Source organism: Bos indicus, chromosome X (assembly GCF_029378745.1).
Source record: "Bos indicus isolate NIAB-ARS_2022 breed Sahiwal x Tharparkar chromosome X, NIAB-ARS_B.indTharparkar_mat_pri_1.0, whole genome shotgun sequence".
Taxonomy (NCBI): Eukaryota; Metazoa; Chordata; class Mammalia; order Artiodactyla; family Bovidae; genus Bos; species Bos indicus.
This window is the reverse complement of record NC_091789.1, coordinates 62,602,056-62,628,174: the sequence shown is the minus strand read 5'-3', so window position 1 is coordinate 62,628,174 and position 26,119 is coordinate 62,602,056. Positions and strand designations below refer to the sequence as shown.

General features: G+C 42.3%; 1 protein-coding gene across 19 annotated transcripts in view; it reads right to left on the bottom strand.

The window, feature by feature from the left end:
- TMEM164 (transmembrane protein 164) overlaps positions 1 to 26,119 on the bottom strand; it is a 194,699-nt gene that overhangs the window by 154,656 nt on the left and 13,924 nt on the right. For 3 of the 19 annotated variants that reach the window (XM_070783925.1, XM_070783927.1, XM_070783935.1), the window contains one exon: positions 15,466 to 15,537. The exons of 14 other annotated variants lie outside the window; for them this stretch is intronic. In XM_070783925.1, coding sequence (XP_070640026.1) covers positions 15,466 to 15,537 — 72 coding nt within the window. Of the gene's footprint in view, positions 1 to 9,468; positions 11,211 to 15,465; positions 15,538 to 26,119 lie in introns of those variants that run through there. 2 more of the 19 variants (XM_070783940.1, XM_070783938.1) reach the window with 2 other exon arrangements.

Sequence of the window (26,119 nt, the reverse complement as noted above, 5' to 3'; positions counted from 1 at the left end):
TGGACATTAGAAATATATTTCACTGGGGAACTTCTTGGTGCTCAAGATGACTGGACCAGTTAGAAGCATTTAGGCACTCCCACCCTTGCAAACCTTGAATATAAGAGTTGGCCAGCCCAATGACCTTCACCTCTTGGGAATGACACACTAGGTTCAGGAGTCCCAACAAACCTTATGTACAGACACTTAATGGAGGTTTTGAATGTGCCCTTTAGAAAAGTAAGGTGAATCCTATAGCTAGAATACTGTTACATCTATCTCCAGGGAAACTTTCTCACAAGACAGTGGTTGGCAACAGGAGATGGAATCTCTCTGGGCATACAAATCAGGCTGTCTGTTTTCTGCCTGATGATTAATAAATGTTTATGTGGTAGAATTTGATCTGAATTGCTTTCACTGTAATACCCTGGTTGTAGGGAGAGAACGTTATAGCCCTCACCTACCTCTAACTGTTGAAAATCAATGATACTCACCAAAACAGAATCGAGTAACTGGACAACCAAATTGGCTTATTAGATATCAATTTGCAACAAATATCTTGGGGACTTCTGTACAATCAGAGGTGTGTCTGATCTTGGTAATTTCCTTCGAGTAAAATCAAACTGAAGAAACAAAAACATCAACTTTCCCATTCAGGCTACATGGCTAACAGGGGTGAGGGGATAGAAGCTGCTCATGTTTATTACTTATTTACAAGGTAATCCATTCTGAAAGAGATGGGAATACCAGACCACCTGACCTGCCTCTTGAGAAACCTGTATGCAGGTCAGGAAACAACAGTTAGAACTGGACATGGAACAACAATCGCGTTCCAAATCACGAAAGGAGTACATCAAGGCTGTATATTGTCACCCTGCTTATTTAACTTATATGCAGAGTACATCATGAGAAACGCTGGGCTGGAGGAAGCACAAGCTGGAATCAAGATTGCCGGGAGAAATATCAATAACCTCAGATATGCAGATGACACCACCTTTATGGCAGAAAGTGAAGAAGAACTAGATGAAAGTGAAAGAGGAGAGTGAAAAAGTTGGCTTAAAGCTCAACATTCAGAAAATGAAGATCATGGCATCTGGTCCCATCACTTCATGGGAAATAGATGGGGAAACAGTGGAAATAGTGGCTGACTTTATTTTGGGGGCTCCAAAATAACTGCAGATGGTGACTGCAGCCATGAAATTAAAAGATGCTTACTCCTTGGAAGGAAAGTTATGACCAACCTAGACAGCATATTAAAAAGCAGAGACATTCCTTTGCCAACAAAGGTCCATCTAGTCAAGGGTATGGTTTTTCAAGTAGTCATGTATGGATGTGAGAGTTGGACTATAAAGAAAGCTGAGCACCGAAGAATTGATGCTTTTGAACTGTGGTTCAAGGGACTCTTGAGAGTTCCTTGGACTGCAAGGAGATCCAACCAGTTCATCCTAAAGGAAATCAGTCCTAGGTGTTCATTTGAGGGACTGATGTTGAAGCTGAAACTCCAATACTTTGGCCACCTGATGTGGAGAGTTGACTCATTGGAAAAGACCCTGATGCTGGGAGGGACTGGGGGCAAGAGGAGAAGGGGACGACAGAGGATGAGATGGCTGGATGGCATCACTGACTTGATGGACGTGAGTCTGAGTGAACTCCGGGAGTTGGTGATGGACAGGGAGGCCTGGCGTCCTGCGGTTCATGGGGTCACAAAGAGTCAGACATGACTGAGCAACTGAACTGAATCCTACATTTTTAAAATTAAAGTACAATTGACTTACAATATTATACTAGTTTCAACTGACAACATAGCGATCCAGCATTTTGATACATCACAAAATGATCAGCAGGATAAGTCTAGTTACCATCTGTCATACAAGGTAATACTATTAAATGAATTTTGTTTCATGGAAGGATTTCCCATTTAATCTGCTGCTCGCCTAGGTATTTTATCCCAAGGGTCAGACTTTGCCATATGGATCCAAGAAAAAGAAAAAAAAGAAAACGATGACATTTAGCAGTAGCAAAGATCAGTTTGGGGACACATCAGAGGCAATGTGGTTATGAGCCCAAGCAGTAGGTAACCTCAGAGGAGCATGGAGGGAGGTTCAGTGAAAGAAGAGAAAGCAAAAACCACCAGAAGGAAGTGAAGGCTTTGTTCTGTTCTCTTTTTTTTTAAATTACCCTGTATACCAAAGGAACATTTCATGCAAAGATGGGCTCGATAAAGGACAGAAATGGTATGGACCTAACAGAAGCAGAAGATATTAAGAAGAGATGGCAAGAATACACAGAACTGTACAAAAAAGATCTTCACGACCCAGATAATCATGATGGTGTGATCACTGACCTAGAGCCATACATCCTGGAATGTGAAGTCAAGTGGGCCTTAGAAAGCATCACTACGAACAAAGCTAGTAGAGGTGATGGAATTCCAGTTGAGCTATTCCAAATCCTGAAAGATGATGCTGTGAAAGTGCTGCACTCAATATGCCAGCAAATTTGGAAAACTCAGCAGTGGCCACAGGACTGGAAAAGGTCAGTTTGCATTCCAATCCCAAAGAAAGGCAATGCCAAAGAATGCTCAAACTACCGCACAATTGCATTCATCTCACAGGCTAGTAAAGTAATGCTCAAAATTCTCCAAGCCAGGCTTCAGCAATATGTGAACTGTGAACTTCCTGATGGTCAAGCTGGTTTTAGAAAAGGCAGAGGAACCAGAGATCAAATTGCCAACATCTGCTGGATCATGGAAAAAGCAAGAGAGTTCCAGAAAAACATCTATTTCTGCTTTATTGACTATGCCAAAGCCTTTGACTGTGTGGATCACAATAAACTGTGGAAAATTCTGAAAGAGATGGGAATACCAGACCACCTGATCTGCCTCTTGAGAAATTTGTATGCAGGTCAGGAAGCAACAGTTAGAACTGGACATGGAACAACAGACTGGTTCTAAATAGGAAAAGGTGTTCGTCAAGGCTGTATATTGTCACCCTGTTTATTTAACTTACATGCAGAGTACATCATGAGAAACGCTGGACTGGAAGAAACACAAGCTGGAATCAAGATTGCTGGGAGAAATATCAATAACCTCAGATATGCAGATGACACCACCCTTATGGCAGAAAGTGAAGAGGAACTATAAAGCCTCTTGATGAAAGTGAAAGTGGAGAGTGAAAAAGTTGGCTTAAAGCTCAACATTCAGAAAACGAAGATCATGGCATCTGGTCCCATCACTTCATGGGAAATAGATGAGGAAACAGTGGAAACAGTGTCAGACTTTATTTTTCTGGGCTCCAAAATCACTACAGATGGTGACTGCAGCCATGAAATTAAAAGATGCTTACTCCTTGGAAGGAAAGTTATGACCAACCTAGATAGCATATTCAAAACAGAGACATTACTTTGCTAACAAAGGTTCGTCTAGTCAAGTCTATGGTTTTTCCTGTGGTCATGTATGGATGTGAGAGTTGGACTGTGAAGAAGGCTGAGCGCTGAAGAATTGATGCTTTTGAACTGTGGTGTTGGAGAAGACTCTTGAGAGTCCCTTGGACTGCAAGGAGATCCAACCAGTCCATTCTGAAGGAGATCAGCCCTGGGGTTTCTTTGGAAGGAATGATGCTAAAGCTGCAACTCCAGTACTTTGGCCACCTCATGCGAAGAGTTGACTCATTGGAAAAGACTCTGATGCTGGGAGGGATTGGGGGCAAGAGGAGAAGGGGACGACAGAGGATGAGACGGCTGGATGGCATAACTGACTCAATGGACGTGAGTCTGAGTGAACTCCAGGAGTTGGTGATGGACAGGGAGGCCTGGTGTGCTGCGATTCATGGGGTCGCAAAGAGTCGGACACGACTGAGCGACTGATCCGATCCGATTGTGTCATCATGAAGTGACTATACACAACTCCTTACAAAAAGATAGATAAAGGCTGTGGGAACTCACATTCTAACAGAACTAACAGAGTTGCAGTTACAGCTGAGGTCTTAAATTGCTAGGGACCTAGATCAAGCGAGACCACGACATGGTTCCATTTCCCTGAGTATTTTATAAAGGGGACATGCCTCATCATTTCACTAAAAGGAGGTTGATCTTGAGAACAATGACAACCAGTTATTAAGCCCATATGCTAAAGTCAGGACAGGGTTATAAAAATATAAGCAATGTAATAAGGAACACAGTGGGGGCAGTAAGGAGCAGATAGAAGTAATAAGTAGAAACGTTCAACCTAGTTGAAAAGTTGAGTAGGGAGAAAGCAATGAGATTAAAAATCTCCTAATGAAGAAAATGAGAAAATTTTCACTGGTCCTTCAAGGAAGTGGACCAGTGGGAACAGAATGGGTGGGCTGCCAGGCTGTCTTGGAAGGTTCAAGGAGCCATCAAGACACACCTTTCAAAGCGCCAGGCCCACAAAGGGCACTTACTAGTGGTGACCAAACAGCTGGTCTCCCCTCACATAGGTGGCCTCTCCCACTTCCCAACTCCAAGCCTTCGAAGCTGGTGTGGATCTGAGCCACAGGAAGGCACAAAATAACTGGAAGCTAATGCAAAAATAAATCATTTGTGTTCTCTGATGGGGCTCGGTTTTGATGGAGTTGGTGAATCACTACTGCCCAGCTCTACCCAATAAAGGACCAACCAATAACTCCCAATCCCTGCCAGTAGTTTGCATGCCCCTGGAGGAGACAACCTTGCGATGCCACTCTCTCTCATCACTCTTCTTCTCGTGAATTGCTAATGGCTCCCTGTTACTGACCATATCAAGTCCACATGTCTCCTCTGGATAGTCCAGCTTGCTGTACTCTGCCTCTGCTTGGCCTCTGCTCAACCATCTCCCTCCTTGCCCAGTGCAGAGTTCCCACTAGAAGCAGTTTCCATTTGGAACCAAACTCACAGCTTCTTCTCTCACCACAGTTCTACCAAGATCTGGGCTGCCTTGCCAAAATTCCAGGCAGCCACCATGTCAAGACTGCTGTAGATTATTATAAATACTGAGCTTCTCTTAGCCATACAAGAAAAGGGGACTGTACCTTTCAATATTCTGTATGATCCTGCACTGTCCATTATGGTAGCCACTACTACCCATGGCTATTTCCAACTATTTAAAATTAAATAAAATGAAAAAAATCAGTTCCTCACTTGCAGTAACTACATGTCACTATCCCCACATGGCTAGCAGCTACTGCACTGGAGAGTACAAATACAAAATATTTCCATCAAACTACAAACTTCTATTGGCTAGTGGAGTACTACACTATACACTTGAGAGAGGAACAGCCTAACGTGTGCTAAAACTGTCATTTACCACCTCTTGGAAAACTTAAGGAACCACATTTAATAAAAAGGAATGCATAGGACTCAGGGATACAGCTTATCTTAAGTAATGAGGAAAGCATTCTTATCACTGATCCCAAAGAGCTCTGCAATCACAGGTAATTACCATATCCCATTTTTGTTAGCTTGTTCTTGTGTGTGTTGAAGGGGGGGGGGGGTAGTCATTGAAGTCACATGCAGCAGACCGCAGGAAGCCTTCAACAAAGCATTCATAGACTAGTCAGACCTCTGTATATTAAGCTCCTTGGTATGTTCTGGGAGCCAAAGGGAGAGCATGACCCAGTCCCTGCCCTAGGAAGAAAGTCCATACACAGAGAACTACAGAAGGAGTCAGAAAGGAATAAAGGCTGTAAGAAAAGGACCTTGGGGCAGAGAGATCAAATGAATGGGAGGAAGAAGGGAGGACTGCACGGACAGGGAGATGACTTCAAATCTGGATCAAGCTGTAAAGATGACTAGAATTTTGAAAAAGAGTTTGGAGGATGAAAGGGGAAAACTGCATAAGCAAAAGGGGGAATGAGTGCCCAGGGTGCATTTATGGCTGAGTGAGACAAGCAAGAAATATGACAGCTAATACACAATTCTTTGAAAATTTCCCCACTCTAATAATCAAAGAATACATTAAGATGCCATTTTCACAAAGATTTTGCTTTAGTGAAAATCTGTTAGCAAGGACGAGATGGAACAGGCTCTCTTCGACGCTGCTGGTGGGAATTAAATGGGTACTACAATTTTGAAAAGCCATATTAAGCTCCTTAAAAACATTCCTTCCCCTGACCTTATAATTCCATTTCAAGGAAAATGGCCTACACAATATAATCTAAATTATAGAGATTTATGCACAAAGCAGTTTTTTTTTTGCAGTCATTTATAACTGAGAAAATAACAGGAAATGATTAGGTAAACTACAATCGCCTTTATAGAATGGAGTACTATATAGCTGTTAAGAATTACACTTCTGACAAATTTTAAATGACATGCAAAATGTTTGGGAGAATGTTATGTGAAAAACAAAATCAGGGTATAAGTTTGGTAGTATATAATATATAGTCACAACCATGTAAATCAATATGAATAGAAAAAAGAAAATAAAGCAAAAATGTTAACATTCTGGTAAGATTACGGGTGATTTTTATTCATCATACCAGGACTCACCAAACTATGACCCACAAACCAAATCTGACCCACTAACTGATTTGTATATAAAGTTTTACTGGAACACAAACACATGTTCATTTCTATACTGTCACTGTCCATGGCTGATTCTGTGCTACAATAGCAGATCTGAGTAGTAGTGACAAAGACAAAATTACTTACTATCTGGCCCTTACATAAAAATGTTGCCAACGCTTGTATCTTTCAAATTTTCCATAAAAAGTAGGTATTAATTTGCAATGGGCTTCTCTTGTGGCTCAGCTGGTAAGGAATCTGCCTGCAATGTGGGAGACCTGGGTTGAATCCCTGGGTTGGGAAGATACCCTGGAGAAGGGAAAGGCTACCCACTCCAGTTTTCTGGCCTGGAGAATTCTGTGGACTGTATAGTCCATGGGTCACAAAGAGTTGGACACGACTGAGCAACTTTCACTTTCATTAATTTGCAATAGTTTTCTAAAAGGTGTATTGCCACTTCCCTGGTGGCTCAGATGGTAAAGCACCTGCCTGCAATGCAGGAGACCAGGGTTCAATCCCTGGGTTGGAAAGATCACCTGGAGAAGGGAATGGCTACCCACTCCAGTATTTTTGCCCAGAGAATCCCATGGACAGAGGAGCCTGGTGGTCTACAGTCCATGGTGTTGCAAAGAGTCAGACACAACTGAATGACTACCACACACACACACACACACAAACAAGCTAACAACCTCAGATTTTATTATGCAAGTAACTGGGGGCTCTAGAAGCTTATGAAGACAGGACATGATCTGACATGATTGCAGATCACTTAAGATGGAATTTAAACTGAATGCCAGGCAAAGTCTGTGATTCATCAGCAGCTGTGACTCTGGGCCACTCCTCATTTAAAGGGGAAGATTAACTTAAGATGTGGCTTGTTGTTTTCAAACTTCCTCCTGTGAATTCAGTTCAGTTCAGTTCAGCTCAGTCACTCAGTCGTGTCCAACTCTGTGCAACCCCATGGACTGCAGCACACCAGGCTTCCCTGTCCATCACCAAATCCCGGAGCTTACTCAAACCCATGTCCATCAAGTCGGTGATGTCATCCAACCATCTCATCCTCTGTCATCCCTTTCTCCCTCCACCTTTAATCTTTCCCAGCATCAGGGTCTTTTCAAATGAGTCAGTTCTTCGCATCAGGTGGCCAAAGTATTGGAGTTTCAGCTTCAGCTTCAGTTCTTCCAATGAATATTCAGGACTGATCTCCTTTAGGATGGACTGGTTGGATCTCCTTGCAGTCCAAGGGACTCTCAAGAGTCTTCTCCAACACCACAGTTCAAAAGCATCAATTCTTCAGCGCTCAGCTTTCTTCATAGTCAGCTCTCACAACCATACGTGACTACTGCAAAAACCATAGCTTTGACTAGATGTACCTTTCTTGGCAAATTAATGCCTCTGCTTTTTAATATGCTGTCTAGGTTGGACATAGATTTTTTTCCAAGGAGCAAGCATCTTTTAATTTCATGGCTGCAGTTACCATCTGCAATGATTTTGGAGCCCAAGAAAATAAAGTCTCTGTTTCCATCGTTTCCCCATCTAATTGCTATGAAGTGATGGAACCGGATGCCATGATCTTAGCTTTCTAAATGTTGAGTTTTAAGCCATCTTTTTCACTCTCCTCTTTCACTTTCATCAAGAGGTTCTTTCCTTCTTCTTTGCTTTCTGCCATGAGGGTGGTGTCATCTGCATATCTGGGGTTATTGATATTTCTCCTGGCAATCTTGATTCCAGCTTGTGCTTCTTCCAGCCCACCCATTTCTCATGATGTACTCTGCATATAAGTTAAATAAGCAGGGTGACAATATACAGCCTTGATGTACTCCTTTCGTGATCTGGAACCAGTCTGTTGTTCCATGTCCAGTTCTAACTGTTGCTTCTTGATCTGCATGCAGATTTCTCAGGAGGCAGGTCAGGTGGTCTGTTCCACAGTTTGCTGTCATCCACAGTCAAAGGCTTTGACATAGTCAATAAAGCAGATGTTTTTCTGGAACTCTTGCTTTTTTGATGATCCAACGAATGTTGGCAATTTGATCTCTGGTTGCTCTGCCTTTTCTAAATCCAGCTTGAACATCTGGAAGTTCACAGTTCACATACTGTTGAAGCCTGGCTTGGAGAATTTTGAGCATTACTTTGTTAGCATGTGGGATGAGTAAACCTCCTCTGAGTAAACCCTACAAAATGGTCTCTTCCCTGTAATGACCAATCAAATTTGTTCCTCCAAAGGGGAGGCCACATGCAAATTTGTGACTTCTGCCTGGATAGACAGTTTAAAAGTTCAGGGTGGTAATCCTCTATTGGTGAAGTTAGTCCTCTATCTTTCAAGCTTCTTCCTGTCTCCTACTTTTCATTTATATTCTAGAACGATACAGGGAGATGATATTGGGTAAAGGGCAGGGAGGGGCAGGGAAAGGCATAAAAGTAAACAAAACCTTTAGATACTTTGGTCTCAAGGGCCCTTAAGGAGTCACTAGATCTACCCACACTTAGAATATGGTCAAGGCCCTAAATCCTATCTCCAAGGAATATGGTCCTTCTGGTTTTTTCCTTAGAAAGAGGAAAGATGATTTCTGTCAGAGAAAGCCTCCTGTCCATAGGTTTTCTGCAGGTTCTCTAAGCCCTCACCACCTGCCTCAGGCCTGGTTCCCCAGGGGTACTGCAGTAACCAGTTCATACAAACCACTGTTTACTCATTCTCTCAGGAATTAACACAGCGAAAGGATGGAAATGGTCTGAAGACAAGTTTTGTTTCAAATAAACACACTACCAATCAAAAAAAAAAGATTAATCATCTCAGAATGAGAAACTCCAAACTACCATAATTTCAGGTCCGGATGCAATAAAAACATAGTAAACAGGTCTCTGGGTTTTGGCTGTTTTTTCTTTTTTCCTTTTAAACACATGACATTTTGGGGGCATTTCAGCAAATGAAAGCTGGGAATTTCATTTGGGGCACTTTATAAAACAGAATGATTTGCATGTAACTCTGGTAGCTGTTTTTTAGAAGTTGATTTATGTTGTATTTTATTGGTTCACAAGAGATATTGGAAACAGAATGCACTGAGGTGCTCAATTATTTAACAGATCATACTTAACATTTTATATTTTAACATATACCCAGTGCCAACAATTGTTCTCACGAGCTTTCTAAACCATTAAGCTGCACTCCTCTCCTTTTTCTAAATCAAATATAAGTAATTTGTTGTCATAGCAATGCTTCTTCCCACTCCAAAATAGTTCAATACAGGCTTTGTTTCTGCAGACAACTATCTGTCTACCAAAAATTGGTCATTATCTGCCATCTTCTTGACAAATGTCTGATTAAATTTTGCTGCTTGGCTTCTACAGTCATCAGGAGACTGTATTTCTGTGGCACTTTCTAGCACATGTACAGAAAAGGGGCTTATAAAAGCCCTGTGGAATTGCCTAGAAGCATATCACAGCTAAGTCGCTGAGTGACAGCCAATCTCCCCAGTCATGATGACATCGATCCTTTGCATTATTACCCAGCTTAACAGTTTATAGAGTGCTGCCACTCACTCTATTGTACTTAAGGCAGTACTGGGTAATGCTTTCTTATATGCTTCTTCAATTCCCTGCATCGAGTGGGCTATTTAACAGGGCATATCAGTAGTAAGCTACACTTGTTCTGACCTTTATCCTCTAAGGCTAAGTTCTGCTTCTCTATCCTATTGATGAGGTTATATATTAAGCAGCTGAAGGCAATTAAATAAGCTTTGGAATTGCAAATAGATGGAACATCTGAGACACAGGATATCATTTGGCCAGTCGCTTGTGCAATGGCTCACTGACAGATATTAACTGTTCAGATAAACACACAAGACCATCCCCCCAGAGTCAGCAACAACATTCATGCTAATCTCATATTTGTAGAGCTTGTTAGTTAACAAAGCAGTTTTGCAAAAATGGTCTTACTTCGACTATACCACTTGTCTATCCATCCCCCTAACACATGTAAACACAACTGGATTAGGATATGAGTACCTAAAATCTTATTCCCTGCCTTACAGTTTACCCTTTTAAAATAAGAATGAACAATTGGTATTTTCAAGCCCTGACCTTTATTTCATGCAGCCATATTCTGTAGAAGCCAAAACCACCCTCTCCCACCACCATAACCATTAGGTTAAAATTTCTTTCACATCAAAATAAAAACAAATTAGAAGGAAAAGAATCAAGAGGGTGAGGAGAAGAGATTCTTTGCCATCAGCCGCAGTCTTTAAAAGGAAAAGAATAGGGTTGAGGAGATGGATTTCCAGGAAATTTCCCTTTTCTTTATACATTCCTGTACTTTTAAGGTTTTTTTGTTTGTTTGTTTATCTATGACCATATGTTACTTCCATAATCAAAAGATAATGAGAGTGGGTCCTAACTGGCTCACTTGCTCCCCCTTCTTTACAATTCTCTGAGAGGGAAGGAGGCATTAGTGAAGAGGACCAGCTCAGAGTGCTTATTTCAGAAATCCAATCAAAACGAGGGGCTGCCCTAACAGAGCCTGAAAATGAAATTTCACAGAACTACACAGGGTCAAGAGCTGAAGCTGAAAAGTTCTATTCCCACCCAAATGTGAGCAGATGTAATTTGTCTCTCTGTATGACTTCCAGCTTCATGTGGTCTGATTCTATTTGAGAATCTAATAAAAGGTGTAGTTGTTGCCATCATTTCTGTTGCTTGGTCCTCCTGAGAGCTGGTCTCCCACAGACTTGATTTTCTTTCTGCAGAGTGAGCAGAGGAGCTGATTAATTATTTAGAATCCCTATGTAACTATTATCTCAATTTCTGCACACCTCACCCCTGTCAGGTGGAAGGGGAATGAGCACTACCCACATAATTACATCCACTGAAACTAAAAGGCAGAGAGGTAACTCAATTTGAGCCATATCCCACAGAAAATGCTAGGCAATAAGCAGCAGAGTGCCTAAGGGTCTGAAACCTGTCTGACCAACCAATAGTAATGTCTATACGGCCCAAGAGAAATAAAGCTCTCTTTCCCAACCTCCTGCCCAACCCAAGAGGAATACAGCTTTCAAAACTGTTTTAATGATGACAAAAAGCCTCTGGCTCTTGAGGCTATGAGGGTGTTAATTTTGTTTGGCAAAGTCAAATTGCTTCAAAAATTTAATTCTATGCCTGGGAAGGTGCAATTCAGATTTTAAATGTGTTTCTTCCCTGGAACTCAAAATCCAATTTACCCTGCCCCCCTAGAAGGATGCTTTTGCTTTCACCAAGTCACCCTTACTCATCTATCTACAGGCTAAGGTGCACCTGTCTTGAACACCTATCTTGAGCATTTCATTAATGGACCTAACAAAGAAAGGGGAAAAGTAACTTACTACCCCTAATAACATAGCAGCAAAATACATAAAGTAAAAGTTGACAGAACTAAAAGAACTAGATTGACCCACCTTTGTGGTGGTAAATTTTAACTATCCCAACAATTGATAAGAGTAACCCAATGAAAAACTGGGTGGGGCTGTCAAACGGCAGCAACATTAACAAGGTTGATCTAGTGGACACTGGCCTCATGCTGCTGGGCCACAGAGCATCAAATTTCAAAGAATCAGACCATACAGACCACATCCTCTGATCACAATGTTTCTAAGTTAGAAATCAACAACAAAATAACTTAGAAAATGTTTAACAATGTTTAAAAAAATCCTAAACACCCCATGGGTTAAGAAATCACCATGGAAATTATAAACTAACAAGTTCCAAGTATCCTTAGAACTAACAACATAACAAAATACTGCATACCAAAGTCTGTGGGATCCAGCTAAAGCAGCACGTGGCTCAAAATTATTAGCCTTCAATACTTTTAATCAAATAAAGTCTGAAAATAAATGAGTTATAATAAGCATCCAACTTAAGTTAGAAAAAGAACAAGGGATAAAACTGAAAACTGGTTTACAGAACAATTTTTTAACTAGCAGAAATAAGACTCACATAATAGAAAGAGGATTAATAAAGCCCAAATTGCTTCCTAGAAAAGATAACAAAACTTAAAAATCTCTGGTGAGGTTGATTTTTTAAAATAAGTAATACTATGAATGAAAAGGGAGCTGTCTTTTTCATATCTGCAGTTTCTATAGTTAAGAGGCTATTAACCATTTTAAACCTCTAAGTATGAGCATTTAGGCAAAATGGTCACATTCTTAGAAAAACAAATTACTAACACTAATTAAAGAAGAAATTGAATACTTGAAAATTTCTACCATCATGAAAGAAATTGAATCAGTAGTCCAAAATCTTTCCACAGAAGACACCAAAGCCCTGATAGTTTTACTGGCAAGTTCTAGCAAGCACTCAAGAAACAAATAACTTCATCTTCTGCAAACTATTCCAGAGTTTAGAAAATGAGGAAGCATTACCCAACTCATTTTATGAAGCTAGTAATAAATACCAAAACTTTACAGGGACAGTACAAGAAAGGAACCACAGCCAGACTCATTCCTGAACAGTTGTAAAAACACCAAATCTAATACTAGCAAATCATATCCAGGAACAAGAAAGATAATGCATCGTGATCAAGGTCATTTCATTTCAGGAATGCAAAGTTGGTTTAGTATTAGAAAATCAATATGATTTACCACATTGAAAGATTAAAGACCAAAAGTAATATGATCACCTTAACAGATGAAAAAGTCTTTGATAAGAAGCAACATCCATTTATGACTAACAAAAAACAACTTAGCAAACTCAGAATAGAAGGGAAGTTCTATAGTCCAGTAAAAGATATCACCAAAAAAATTTACAGCTTAACACCCAGTGAACAGATGGTAAAGAAACTGCCTGCAATGCAGGAGACCCAGGTTCAATTCCTGGGTTGGGAAGATCCCCTGGAGAAGGGAATGGCTACCCACTCCAGTGTTCTTGCCTGGAGAACCTCATGGACAGAGGAGCCTGGCAGGCTACAGTCCATGGGGCCACAAAGAATCTGACACGCCTGAGTGACTTAACAACTTTCACTTTTCACTTTCAACACCATACTTAATGGTGAAACACTTCAGTGTTTCCATGGTGCTAGAACCTACCTGCCAACGAAGGTAACTGTAAGAGACCTGGCTTCGATCCCTGGGTTGGGAAGATCCCCTGGAGGAGGGCACAGCAACCCACTCCAGTATTCTTGCCTGCGAAATCCCATGGACAGAGGAGCCTGGAAGGCTACAGTCCATAGAGTTGCAAACAGTCTGACACGACTGAAGAGACTTAGCACACACGCACACCCTTTAAGACAGGGAAAAAGACAAGGTTATCTATTATTGCCACTTCTGTTAAACACTGTATTAGAGGTCTCAACCAGAATGGTAAGGCAAGAAAATGGTATTAAAGATAAAATGACTCCAAAGGAAGAGACAAAGGTTTCACTCATTGTAGATTATGATTACCAACATAGAAAACATACAAGAATCCTCAGACCAATTAATTATAATTAATTTGAAGCATTTAGCCATGTTGCTGGCTACAAAAAATGAACAAAAATCAACTATTTCTGGACATCATCAACTAACAATTACAATGTGTAATTTAAAAAGGAAAAAAAAAAAGACCAGAGACTTTACAGGAGAGCTGATGAAGACCCTGAGTTTGGTATCAGACTAACTAGTTTCTAAAACCAGCTCCTCCACCAGCTGTGAGACTCTGGCAAGCAATTTAGCTACTTTGTGCCCTACCTTTTAAAATTCTTGTGAGGATTAAAAGAGTTAATAGGCAAAAAGCATTTAGACGGGTGCCTGATTCAAATGTATTCTTTTTAATGGCTGAGTAATACCCCATTGTGTGTATGTACCACAGCTTTCTTATCCATTCGTCTGCTGATGGTTCTAATGAGGTGGATGAAACTGGAGCCTATTATACAGAGTGAAGTAAGCCAGAAAGAAAAATACCAATACAATATAATAACGCATATATATGGAATTTAGAAAGATGGTAACAATAACCCTGTATGTGAGGCAGTAAAAGAGACACAGATGTATAGAACAGTCTTTTGGACTTTGTGGGAGAGGGCGAGGGTGGGATGACTTGGGAGAATGGCATTGAAACATGTAAATGATCATATGTGAAACGAATCGCCAGTCTAGTTTCAATGCGTGATACAGGGTGCTCAGGGCTGGTGCACTGGGATGACCCAGAGGGATGGGATGGGGAGGGAGGTGGGAGGGGGGGCTCGGGATGGGGAACACATGTACACCTGTGACGGATTCATGTCAATGTATGGCAATACCATACAATATTATAAAGTAAAATAATAATAATAATAAAATAAGGCAAAGAACAGGCATAAAGAAAAAAAAATAGACTGGTACCTGGAACAAAGTAAAAGCTGAATAAATGCTAATTATTATCACAGTGAAGAAATAGTTAATAGGCCTATAATCAAGAGCGCTGAGGTTCAAACTATTGGACTCTGACATCTCAACGGTAAAAAAGCCAGGGAGCCACCTGTCACAGGAGCCAATGAAACTCAGCCATGTTGTCCCTTAGGCTTGGCACTGAACTCCCACACCAAACATACAGCTCATTACTCATACACCCTGCTGTCTGCAGTGCAATTAGCAAAAGCACACACCTCTTCTCTGGAGATTTCCACCCCATCTTCCCAACTCTTTTAACTGACAGCTAAAGTCAACAACTTCAAGCTTTCTGTGAGGATAAAATCCAGAGTTCTTGACGGTTCTTGACGGTTACTCTTTATCATCAAAAGACAAGGCAAACCTCAGCCCCTTAGGGCAGACTAATGCCAGGAGAGTTTCTGGAGTTATTCAAAGAAAGGCTGTTATTTGTTACTGCCTCCACTTCTTGGGGGAAAGGGGATAGACCGTAACTAATATTTCTTTGAGCACCTACTACGTTCCATGCACTTTTCTCAGGGCTTCACCAATATTAACTCATTTAAATTCTTTCTGTAATCTAATGAGACAGACAGAATTCTTAGCACCATTCTACAAATGAGACAGTGATTAGGTGACTTACTTAAAGCACAGAGCTCAGGAGTGACAGAAATTAGCTTCAAATCCAGATCTGTCTGCAAAGCCCTGCACCAAGCTAGAAGAGAAAGAAATAAAGGGGGGAAGTGGGTACTGCGTGTATGAAGCAATGCATGTCAATTCTCCTTCTGAAACCAGAAGGCACAACTCCAGTGGGGACGCACACGACCATCATGTGAATAGAAGACTGAAAAATCAGCAAACCAGCAGGGTTTCCAAGTTAGTGTTCATGATGTAACCAGGTAAAATGCTGCTGCCATTTCGCGGCATGACTGAGCATTATTTTTTTAAAACCCACAGAAATACTGCCCCTATGTGGCCTCATTTCACCCTCTCCTTCTCTGAAAACCAAGACAGTCATGACCAGGACATACACTCCTATGAATGTACACAGACCCAGGTGATCATGAATACGGTAAAATTGGGCGGGAGGTGAAGAACAGGATGTGCATGCCACTTGAGTTTTGATGTCACCTGATTTTTATTTAACTCCTTCTACATGGCAGCACTGCCAGGCTAACTGACTTCATGGCCCACAAGTGATGAATATCCCCAACTGCTTTGATCTGGGACTGGTGAGCAAAGACTAACATTTATGCTGCACTGACTATGTGCCAAGCCCCACTGGCATCATAAACCACCCATCAGGGCTTCCCCTTCCCTGTCCCCAAGTAAATGATTTTGTTCCCCCTAATGGCAGTACCTTACCTGAATGGCAGAAGAGATGACAAGAGCCTGGCTTTGGGGGCAGCCCCTCACAGCCCTTCCTGATGCAAGCTGACTGCTACATGTACCATCCAAGGTTCAAGAATATCCACACCCAAACACCCCAACAATAACACAGAAATACTTTTTAAGATCCAAGCTACCTAACTGCAGGACCACATAGGTTTTACAGGTTATTAACTTTAAGTGCTCTTGAATACAAGATGATTTTTTATGACAAAACAGATAAAGGAAAGGTCAATTACACAAGACCTAGTTATGGGTTAACCTGCTCTTAAACTCTGAAGGGAAATAAAAGTTGCACATACAACCTGCTGTTCAGATTGCTTCTCTTCTAAAAACCATCACCCCAAACCCTCTTACAAAACAGAACACACATTTTAATCATTCTAACCCAGAGCAATAAAATATGAGTGCCCCCTATTTAAGTGCCCTGTTACCCTTTCAGTTTTTATTTGATCTTCAGAAATACTTTTAGCACCACCACAAGTCTTGAAATTAAATAACTGCCACTTTAAGAAAGCTGGTTAAATTTTGACGTGGGTAAGAAGCTACCTGAAAAGAAACTATTTCTTTATAAACTCCCGAGGAAAACTAGAACCCATGTGTAACTGCCTAAGCATGGTAAAGCCATTTGAGGTTAACTGACCCACCCAGGAAGTTCCTGAAGGCACTATGAGATTCTCCCCACTTTTACACTTCCAATGCATTTTGTCCATCATCCAGTTCCTTGACTTTTCCATTCTGCCAGGAAGTGAGAAATGAACCAAAGTGTCATCAAATGTATGAGTTGGGAGGGATCTTAGAAATCATCTGGTCCAACCTTCATTCACAGATGTGGAAAGTGAATCCCAGAGAAGGGAAGTAATCTATCTGACTATGCAGTGTTGGTGACTGGCAAGTCTCCCAATACAGTCTGCCCCACAGTAGAACAGAATTCTGCTACATGGGACTCTTCTGACTAATTCTTTAAATAGGCTTACCGAAAGTTGGCAGACTGTTCTTCATCCATAGGAAAAATATAATTGGTAATCTCTTTGTATTCTTGCCTAGAGAATCCCACGGACAAAGGAGCCTGGTGGGCTACAGTCCACGGGGTCGCAAAGAGTTGGACACAACTGAGCGACTAACACACACACAATCTCTTTGAATGACAAGCTCTACTAGCCTAACAGATAACACCACCAGCCTTGAAGTCAGCCAAACCTGTACCAGTTTGACCACTTTCTAGCTATGTGGCTTTGGGCATGATACTTAAACCTCTCTGAAGGTTATTGTCTTCATCTGTAAAATGGGAATGCCAATCATAGCATTGATCACACAGGGCGTTCAATACATATTTATATACAACTAATACATATAGTTGTGACTATTATTGGGGCTTCCTAGGTGATATTAGTGGTAAAGAACCCTTCTGCCAATGCAGAAGATGCAAGAGATGTGGGTTCTATCCCTGCACCAGGAAGATACCCTGGAGAAGGAAATGGCAACCCACTCCAGTATTCTTGCCTGGAGAATCCCATGGACAGGGGAGCCTGGTGGGCTACAGTCCACGGGGTGGCAAAGAGTCAGACACGACTGAAGCAACTTAGCAGGCATGCACGTGACTATTACCACAATCTGGCACAGAGGAAGGCAGAGCTGTTAGCTCTCTAAACCTTGTCTGTGTGGGGAAGGGGCCCAGGGAAGAGCACCCAGAATCTCTACCTGGAATTACACCTGACTCTTCAGAGAAAGCCCCAGATTTGGAACTGAATTTTGGGCTTGGGAACTGGCAGGGAACAGGGCTAGAAGAAACAGCCTGATGCTGGCACCACTAGGAACCCATTCCCACTGTACTAATTCTCAGGCCTGCACAGAACACCAGGCCACCTCCCTCCTCTAAGGTAAGACTCACAACAGTTTAACAAAAAAAGGAGTGACTGAGGCAGAAAATTGATAAACCTACTAATCTTGGGAAGCCCATTAGAAACAGTAGGAAAAGTGCCCTAATTAGACACAGAGGGGTTAGAGTCAGTGGCTGTTTCAGTAAAGGCAAAATTCCCCATCTTTAGGCCTCTCACTGCTGCTATTTAGTCGCTCAGTTGGGTCCAACTCTTTGTGACCCCACAGATTGCAGTATGCCAGGCTCCTCTGTCCATAGGATTTTCTAGGCAAGAATACTGATGTGGGTTGCCATTTCCTTCTCCAGGAGATCTTCCTGACCCAGGGAACAAACCCGGGTCTCCTGCATCAGCAGGCAGATTCTTTACCACTGAGCCACCTGGGAAGCCCCTTAGGCCTCTTGGGCCTCAGCTATACTTCCAGTGGTAACCAGTGCTGGCCCTCCCTAGGCAAGCTTTCAAAAAAGACTAAAATGCAAACACTCTTCCCTCAACTATAAGGTAGTGAGAGCATAAAGCACAAACTGGAATTCTTGTTAAAGTTTTAACACAGGCCATTAGGTTCACTTGTCCTTCAACTGATCCAACAGAACAGGGCACTAAGACCTCAGAGGGAGGCAGCCCGACACTCCGGCCCTGGTTTTGCCATCCCCAAGTTGGGTGACCTTGGGCAAGTAGCTTCCTGTGCTGGGCTTCTTTTCCCCACTGCAAAATGAAGGGTTTGAACTAAAGGAACTTCAAAGGCCCTCTGACCTCTAGCATTCTCCTGTTACAAGTTCTCCACATTAAAATGCAGTAATTAGACTATAAACGAGCCTTGATAATAAGCTCCCTAGGGAGCAGAAACCATATCTGATGTTTCCTGTGTATCTCACAGTCCTGAGTATGATGCACGGCTCAGAGTCATTGCATAGGACGTGCTGAGGGATACGGATTCCCGCACAGTGCTTAGTGTATCAGACACTTTACATGTGCCAGGTGGTTCGCAAGCCTCTCTCCCACCAGACTTTCTGAGTATGTCAGGTTTTACTATTCCTGGGTTTTTAAAAGCAGCGTTACACAGGGAAACAAAGCTCCTTGTCACTTCACCTGACAATAATTGAATACCGAAGTGCCAGGCACCCTTATGAGGAGCCCTGCAAGTACAACTATTGTTCTTGAGGAACTCCTGAATTTTACCTCATAGAGCTTATTAGATCTCCCCGACAGGCGAGCAAGAAGCTGGCAAACAATGGGATGCACGTCTTACAAGTAATGCACCCACAGGCTTTGGGAATACACAATAGACGAAATAGGTGTATTGAAATAGTGTTAAATACACACAACATACACAAGCTTCAGAGGGCCAGTTTAGGCTCAGAACACATGTAATCCAGTCTTCTCCACTAGTGGCTTCTAATCCTAGTTGCATATTAGAATCACTTGAGGAACCTGAAAAAATGCTCATGTGTAGGCCCCCAGTCCAGACAACTAGATAAGAATGGGGTGGGGAAAACAGGTACTGGAATTTTTAAATGTTTCCTTCATGACTGTAGGAGCAGGCACAGGTGAGGACTCCTGGCCTCCACCTTCTCCATCTCCACCTCTAGTCCCAAACTTAGTGACAGATCCAGCAGGTAACTCGGAGGCCTGCGAAGTCACAGGAATTCCATTTCACTCACTCACCTGACTATTCTCTGAGCCATTAAGATAACTTTGCCACTGCCAAAACGTTTTTGGCCACCAAAATTTAAACAACGCGGGGCTTTCTTAATCCTCAGTCAGAGAAGGCAATTAGGTAGTCCAGCCTCTGCCCCAACCACTGTATGGAAGGCTTACTTGGCCTGAGATCTCATCCTTTTGGGGGAAGTTTCTCTACTCCTCAAACTGATATTTAATTTGTCCCTTCTCAAATGTGCTACTCTTTGCCTCATCTGGATGTTTCCTTACAGCTAAGAATATTTGCTCCGTCTGCAGCTGGGCTCCCAACCAGTCTCTCCCCCAACCCCATCCTCTCTTGCCTCCCTCATATATACACATGGCCACTTTGCTTTGCTCTTTTAATTCATTCTTAATCAGCCTCTGCCTGTCTCTAGGCCACCTTGCCACTCTTCTACTTAATCCCTTTCGGCTGAAAACCCTGGCCATGGGGTCACTGCCTCGTTCTAGCAGCCCTGTCTCACTGTACCCCCTGCCTCACCCCCACAAGCCATAGCGGCAGCAAAGGCTCTGTGAGCAGTCTCTCACCCACATGGTGTCTTCTCAGCTGCCAGATCCTCTCTCGTGAGTTGGCTTCCTTCATCCAATGATTCTCTTCTACTGAAATTGCTCTCCCTGGCTGCCTTTCTTTTTTTACAAAAATATTTCTTCTCAATTACTCAAGAAATTTGTACTTACACCAAATTCAATGCAGAAATGTGTTAAGTACAAAGTGAGGGTGTCCCCCCTCTCCCTAACAACTCAGGATTCAACACTACCGAGTACACAATCTTCCAGACTTTCACGAGGTGCTTATGGGTTCATATCACACATACCGTTATTTCTTTTTAATAAAATATTGTTACCATCTTCCAAAGGGAATAGAGATTAGCCTCCCTTTTAAAAGCTGTACAATATTCCACTGGTGGGATGTGCCATTCTGTCCCTGGTGGGCTGTTTCCTAATCTTCTCTGATTCCATAACACCCTTGCACACAACTCTTCACACATGAACATTTCTAGGGCAACTATTTAGAAGTGGGTGGACCGTTGGCCACCAGACCAGCCTGTACTCACCAATTCCAAGTGCCTTTTCTCAAGCCTTCCTTGGTCTCAACCTCTTTGCCTCACATGACATAGAGGACCTGCTTCCTGAATTTCCTTCCTGCCTTGGGTGTCCTTCCATGTCTGCTTCACTGAGTCTTTTCTTCTGCCCACAAAAGTAGGCATTTCACAGAATCCTTTTCTTCTTTCCCCTCTGCTTTTGCATGATAGTTGCATCTTCTCCCCTGCCAACTTCTCTAAATGAATGCCTCCTAAATCACTTTGCCAGCCCAACTACATCTCAACTGCCTGCTGTTCACTCCAGCCTCAACATCTCAAACATCTGAGACTCAACAAAGCCCCAAAATGAACTCCTGACCTTTTCTTCTAAGCCTCGCTTTCCTCATCCAAAAAACAAAGGGAAAGGACTAGACTCAGTTAAATGCTTTTTTAAAAAATTAGGAGTCTAGTATGTACTAGATGTTGTGCAGCGTTAGAAAAGAAAAAATCAACAGAACATAGATTCTGTATTCAGGGAATACACAAACTAAGAAGTGAGGGAGCAACATAAACAATTATGTAACACAAGGCAGAATCAAATGCTAAAATAGACAAGAATGGCTAAATCTGGCATAAGGGCTTGAAGAAACCTTCACAAGGGGGAGTGTTGAGCCTTGAATGATGACTGGCATCTCAACAGGAAGAGAAAAGTATTTCTGACTGAGGGTACAACGTGAACAAAGTATAAACTCAGAGTCAGAGAACCGTGGAAGTTCATGGTACATGTGGCTGGATCAGAGCACATATGGAACAATGTACTAGAGGATAAAGCTGGTTGATCAAGATTTGGAAGGTCCCAAATCTTATCACAAGGAGCTCAGGCTTTCTCTAAAGGGTTTCTCTCTCTGCCATTCTCTGGCTGAGTAATAGTAGCTGCCTCAAATACTATGTTAAAGATGATTCTGAACCTACATGGAGACGCATGTTGAGCAAGCATGCTCATGTTTTGATTAGCAAGGCTGGCCCAGGGCACCAGATGCACCACAAGGTGCATCTGTCCAGCTGTCTGCTCTCCTTGCTGAAGGCAGTAGGGAGCTACTGAGGGCTTTTAAGCAAGGGAATGGCAGGACCCAACATGAATTTTCCTTGTATCATTTCTGGCAGCGGTATAAATGATGGACAGAGCAGAAAGACCCCAGGAGAAGGGAAAATCAGTCAGCAGGCTGCTGGTAAGAAGACAGATAGTGGTGATGATGATCAACAACTAGGTGAATTAGGGCAGAGGAATCAAAGAAGAAAAGCAAGAGACAGATGGGAGAAATAATGAAAGACAGAATCAAAATGACTCAAGAAACTCTGATGGTGGAAGAGAGGAATGGAAATGTGTCAAAGTTTCAAAGGACTTAACCCAGGTCACTGATGGACTGCAGTGCCATTAACTAAGATAGGGGCCCTAAGGGAAAAGTATCGTAATCCTTGCTTTTCACTCCAAATCCTCCAACCACTTTACTTAGCTTTTAAGCACCGTTAAGTACACTAGGAGGGAAAAAGCAGAACATGCACTGCTTGATGGACCCAGCATTTATATAACCTTACACATTAACCTACTATCCTTCCTTTTGCCAGCTTGTCAAAAAAATATCATGTTGAATTGGTTCACAATGCCTTTCAGGTCTATTATATCCTTCTGCTTCTCTATATGTTCATTCTATTTTTTGAGTATTTGATGTGGAAACCAACTAAAAATCTTAATTTATCTACTTAAAGAATGCTTGTAATAGATAGTGGAACTACATGTAATCTTGTTCTGTATTTTCGAAGTCAAGTAAAGGTGTTATCATACTTTCATAATTTAAAAAAATTAAAATTGAAAAAATAAATATCCATCAATATCTAATCCTAGGATTAGATAAAACCATTGAAAAGACTTGTCTTTGAATGCTCATGCTCTCAAAAAAATTATTTTTCCCATTTAGACAGTGCTTTCCAGCTACAAGACACATTCGCAAATCTTTTACTTGACTGTCACGTTTAGCCTGTGAGATATGAAGGGCAAAGAGCATACCTATCTTACAGATAACATACTCTGTGCTTGCTATGCACCAGACATTGATCTAGATACTTTACATGTAGCTATGCACTGAATTCTTGTAAGAAAACCACAGATGGTATTATCCCCATTTTACAAAGACAAAAACATACCCAGAGATATCAATTAACTTACCCAAAGCAACATAGCTAGAAAGCAGCAGAGCTGGGATTTGAACCTGGCCAATCTGACTTCAGAGCCTAGACTCTTCAACTATCACACTTTATGTAAGAAGATAAGCCCAAGAGAGGCAATCTGACCAGCCAAAACTACTAGGTTCTGCCAACTAGTCAGAGATGAAACCTGCAGCCAAGGCCAGGTCTGGCTAATGCTTAATCCTGTGCTCTATCTATTACTCTACATTGTTTACCAAGATGAAATGACTTCTTCCCTGGGCTGGCCAATTATTTTGACCTTTTTCCTCTTTGACCTTTGTCACTTCTACCAGAATGAGGTTCTGGAATCATTCACCTGCTGTGGAGCCTCACACAACTGTTCACTAGGATGGCATGCAGGTCTCTACTTAGAGAAAAATGATGACCTCAGTTACAGCCCCAACTGAATGGGTCCCATTGCAAAACCATCAATATCTCACAGCAGATGACACTGACTTGCCATACAGGCTCACTGAGCATATACCACTCCCTGGACTACCTGCCCAGGACAAGCAGCAAGCAATGGTGGCACTGCAGCCTGCTTCCTCTGTGGAAGAGACAAAGCAAGGGCAGAAAAACACATTGGAAAAGTAGTTGCTATAGCGGTCAGGTAGAAAGGTGGCCTGCAGCTGTGAGAGCCTCGCTTTCAAGGCTGTCATAGAAAATGATGCTCAAAAAAATAAATAAAACACAAGATTTCTGTTTCTCAACTACTGGGCAAGAACAAAAGCCCAGCTTCTTTTATGCTGGAATGGTAAGGGGTAGAAGGAGGCCATGAATGGTACTACAGAGTGACAGTGAACCAGGAGATCCACCTCTGCTTCCATTGAGCTCTGTGACTTTGGGCAAGTCACTTCACCTCTCTGGGTCTCAGTTTACTCATCTGGAAAAACAAGTGAGGAGATGATCTCTGAGGTTCTTTTTTTTTTTTTTCCAGCTCTGATTTGGCATCACTCAGCCATTTCCACCCAGCAAAGTGTTGCTAGAACATTTTTCTTCAGTATCTGTAAGTCAACCAAAGAAGAAATGGGCTACAACAAAGGGAAAGAAGAATGCATGCTTGCATGCTTAGTCGCGTCTACTCTTCTGTGATCCCTTTTAACTTCAGCCCACCAGGCTTCTCTGTCCATGGGAGTTTTCAGGCAAGAATACTGGAGTGGGTTGCTACTTCCTTCTCCAAAAGAAGAATTAGATAAAACAAAAATGGCCTCTTGCAGAAGGCTGAAAATTAGGTAATATATAGGCAAAAGACTTAAGCACAGTACCTGAACCATGATACATGCTCAAACTGTTTATCATCACTTATATTGAAAATATTATCAAAGTGTTATCAAAAAGTATTATCAAAGTATAGTTTATATCAAAAGTATTATCATCACTACTACTCCTAACTTTTAGAGTGTACAGAGATAACCAAATATTATGATGAGCTCTTTCTCCTAAATTTAACCCCCCTTTGCCCAGATAACCCTATTTCAGGTTTATGGTATTTCAGAGGTCTGGGGCAGGGGGACCCTAAATGAGCAGTGGCACCAACTGTCCTTAGTGTCTATGGACATTTATGACTGAAGAGTGAGAACCCAATCCCAAGGGAAACTGAAGAAAAAATAAAAAAGAAATGGGAGGAGCCAGGATTAATCTTCAGTTCACTGCAAACTGGCTGTGGAAAGGGGATTAAAAAAAAAAAAAACAGGTGCGGACCACAGTGTACTCTGCAAATTGTTTTTCAGTTCAGACCCGAAGCAGGGAGTAAGAAGCTCGGGAAGATGATCCCAGCCTGGATTCCATGTGTGTCCATCTGAGTAAACACAGCCCTAGCTGTGAGGTATGGCCAAACACTGCTCAGCCAGGCAGAGCCTTTGTGACCTCACAAGTTGAATGCAGCCTCGGCCCAAAGGCCACCGCTGACCTCGAGGCCCAAGACGGCACCCCACCCCATCCCCATCCCCACCCCCGCCAAGAGCCTCGCCCAGGGAGGACAGGCACAGGGCTGGGGTTCACTCAGTTCTCTTTGCTCACTAGCCAGAAACCCCACCAGTAAAGAAGGGAAACTGGACTTTAGCTTGGTGCCAGCTTGCAGGGCTATTTTGAGGACAGCTGAACTGCAAACTCCAGGGCACTGCTGCACAGGGAAGAGAAACCCAAAGGTAAAACCAGCCCCTTTCCTCAGGGGCCTTGAGAGTCCTCCTGTGACTAGGGACCAGGGAAACAGGGAGAAAGGCCCACATGAAGCAGCAGCCAGCAGTCAGTGGTAGCTCAATGGGCCAAGTATAAAAGCATTGATGATAATAAGGTATTTATGCACATGACCCTGAGCAACATTCCTGCAGGGCAGGAAATAAAGTGCGGCAACAGGCATGCACACTCTCTCAAGTGCCTGGGACTTAGAAAAGGAAACTACAAATGCAAAATTACAAGGAACAAAAGTGTGGATAAGAAGGGGACCCTTGGGTACAGTCTCCCTTAATTTCTCAGGGTTGTCCTTTGTTTTAGGAATGCCCGCCAAGCCAATTCCTCCCAGGGAACCCAGATTATTACAGAAAACCTGACCTTACCCCAAGGAACTGCCTATTTACTCACAACACTTGCAAATAAGCCTGAAGGCTTATCAATGGCCTTGCTGGGGTGGGGCATCCCAACCCCAAGGCTGTGAAACCACAAGACCCAGGCCTTGGCCCCAGAGGGCTGCACAATTAAAGGGGACTTCTCTTTAGTGAGGGACTGGCTGCTGGGGTTCTAGTTCTGAGAGCAACTAGTCTTAAAAATGAGAGGGTTTCCATACCTGGGAGATACTCGAAGAATTGTCTTGTTCATTTGTTTGGTTTTTCATCCATTTGCTGAAATGTCAGGCAAGGCACTGGTCTATGTTTAACCTGCCTTTCTCCTCTGATAACTTAACTCTGGGAACAGGCAGCTATTGAGAGAGCTGCACTATCCTTAGTCAAAAGAAATTAATGAAGAAGTAAAAACTCAATCCACACACCTGTTTCTGCCCACCCCCAAACCAATCCTTTCCTGCTTCTGTCATGTTCTCGGTTTCCTAGGCTACCAATCTCAAGACAGCTGG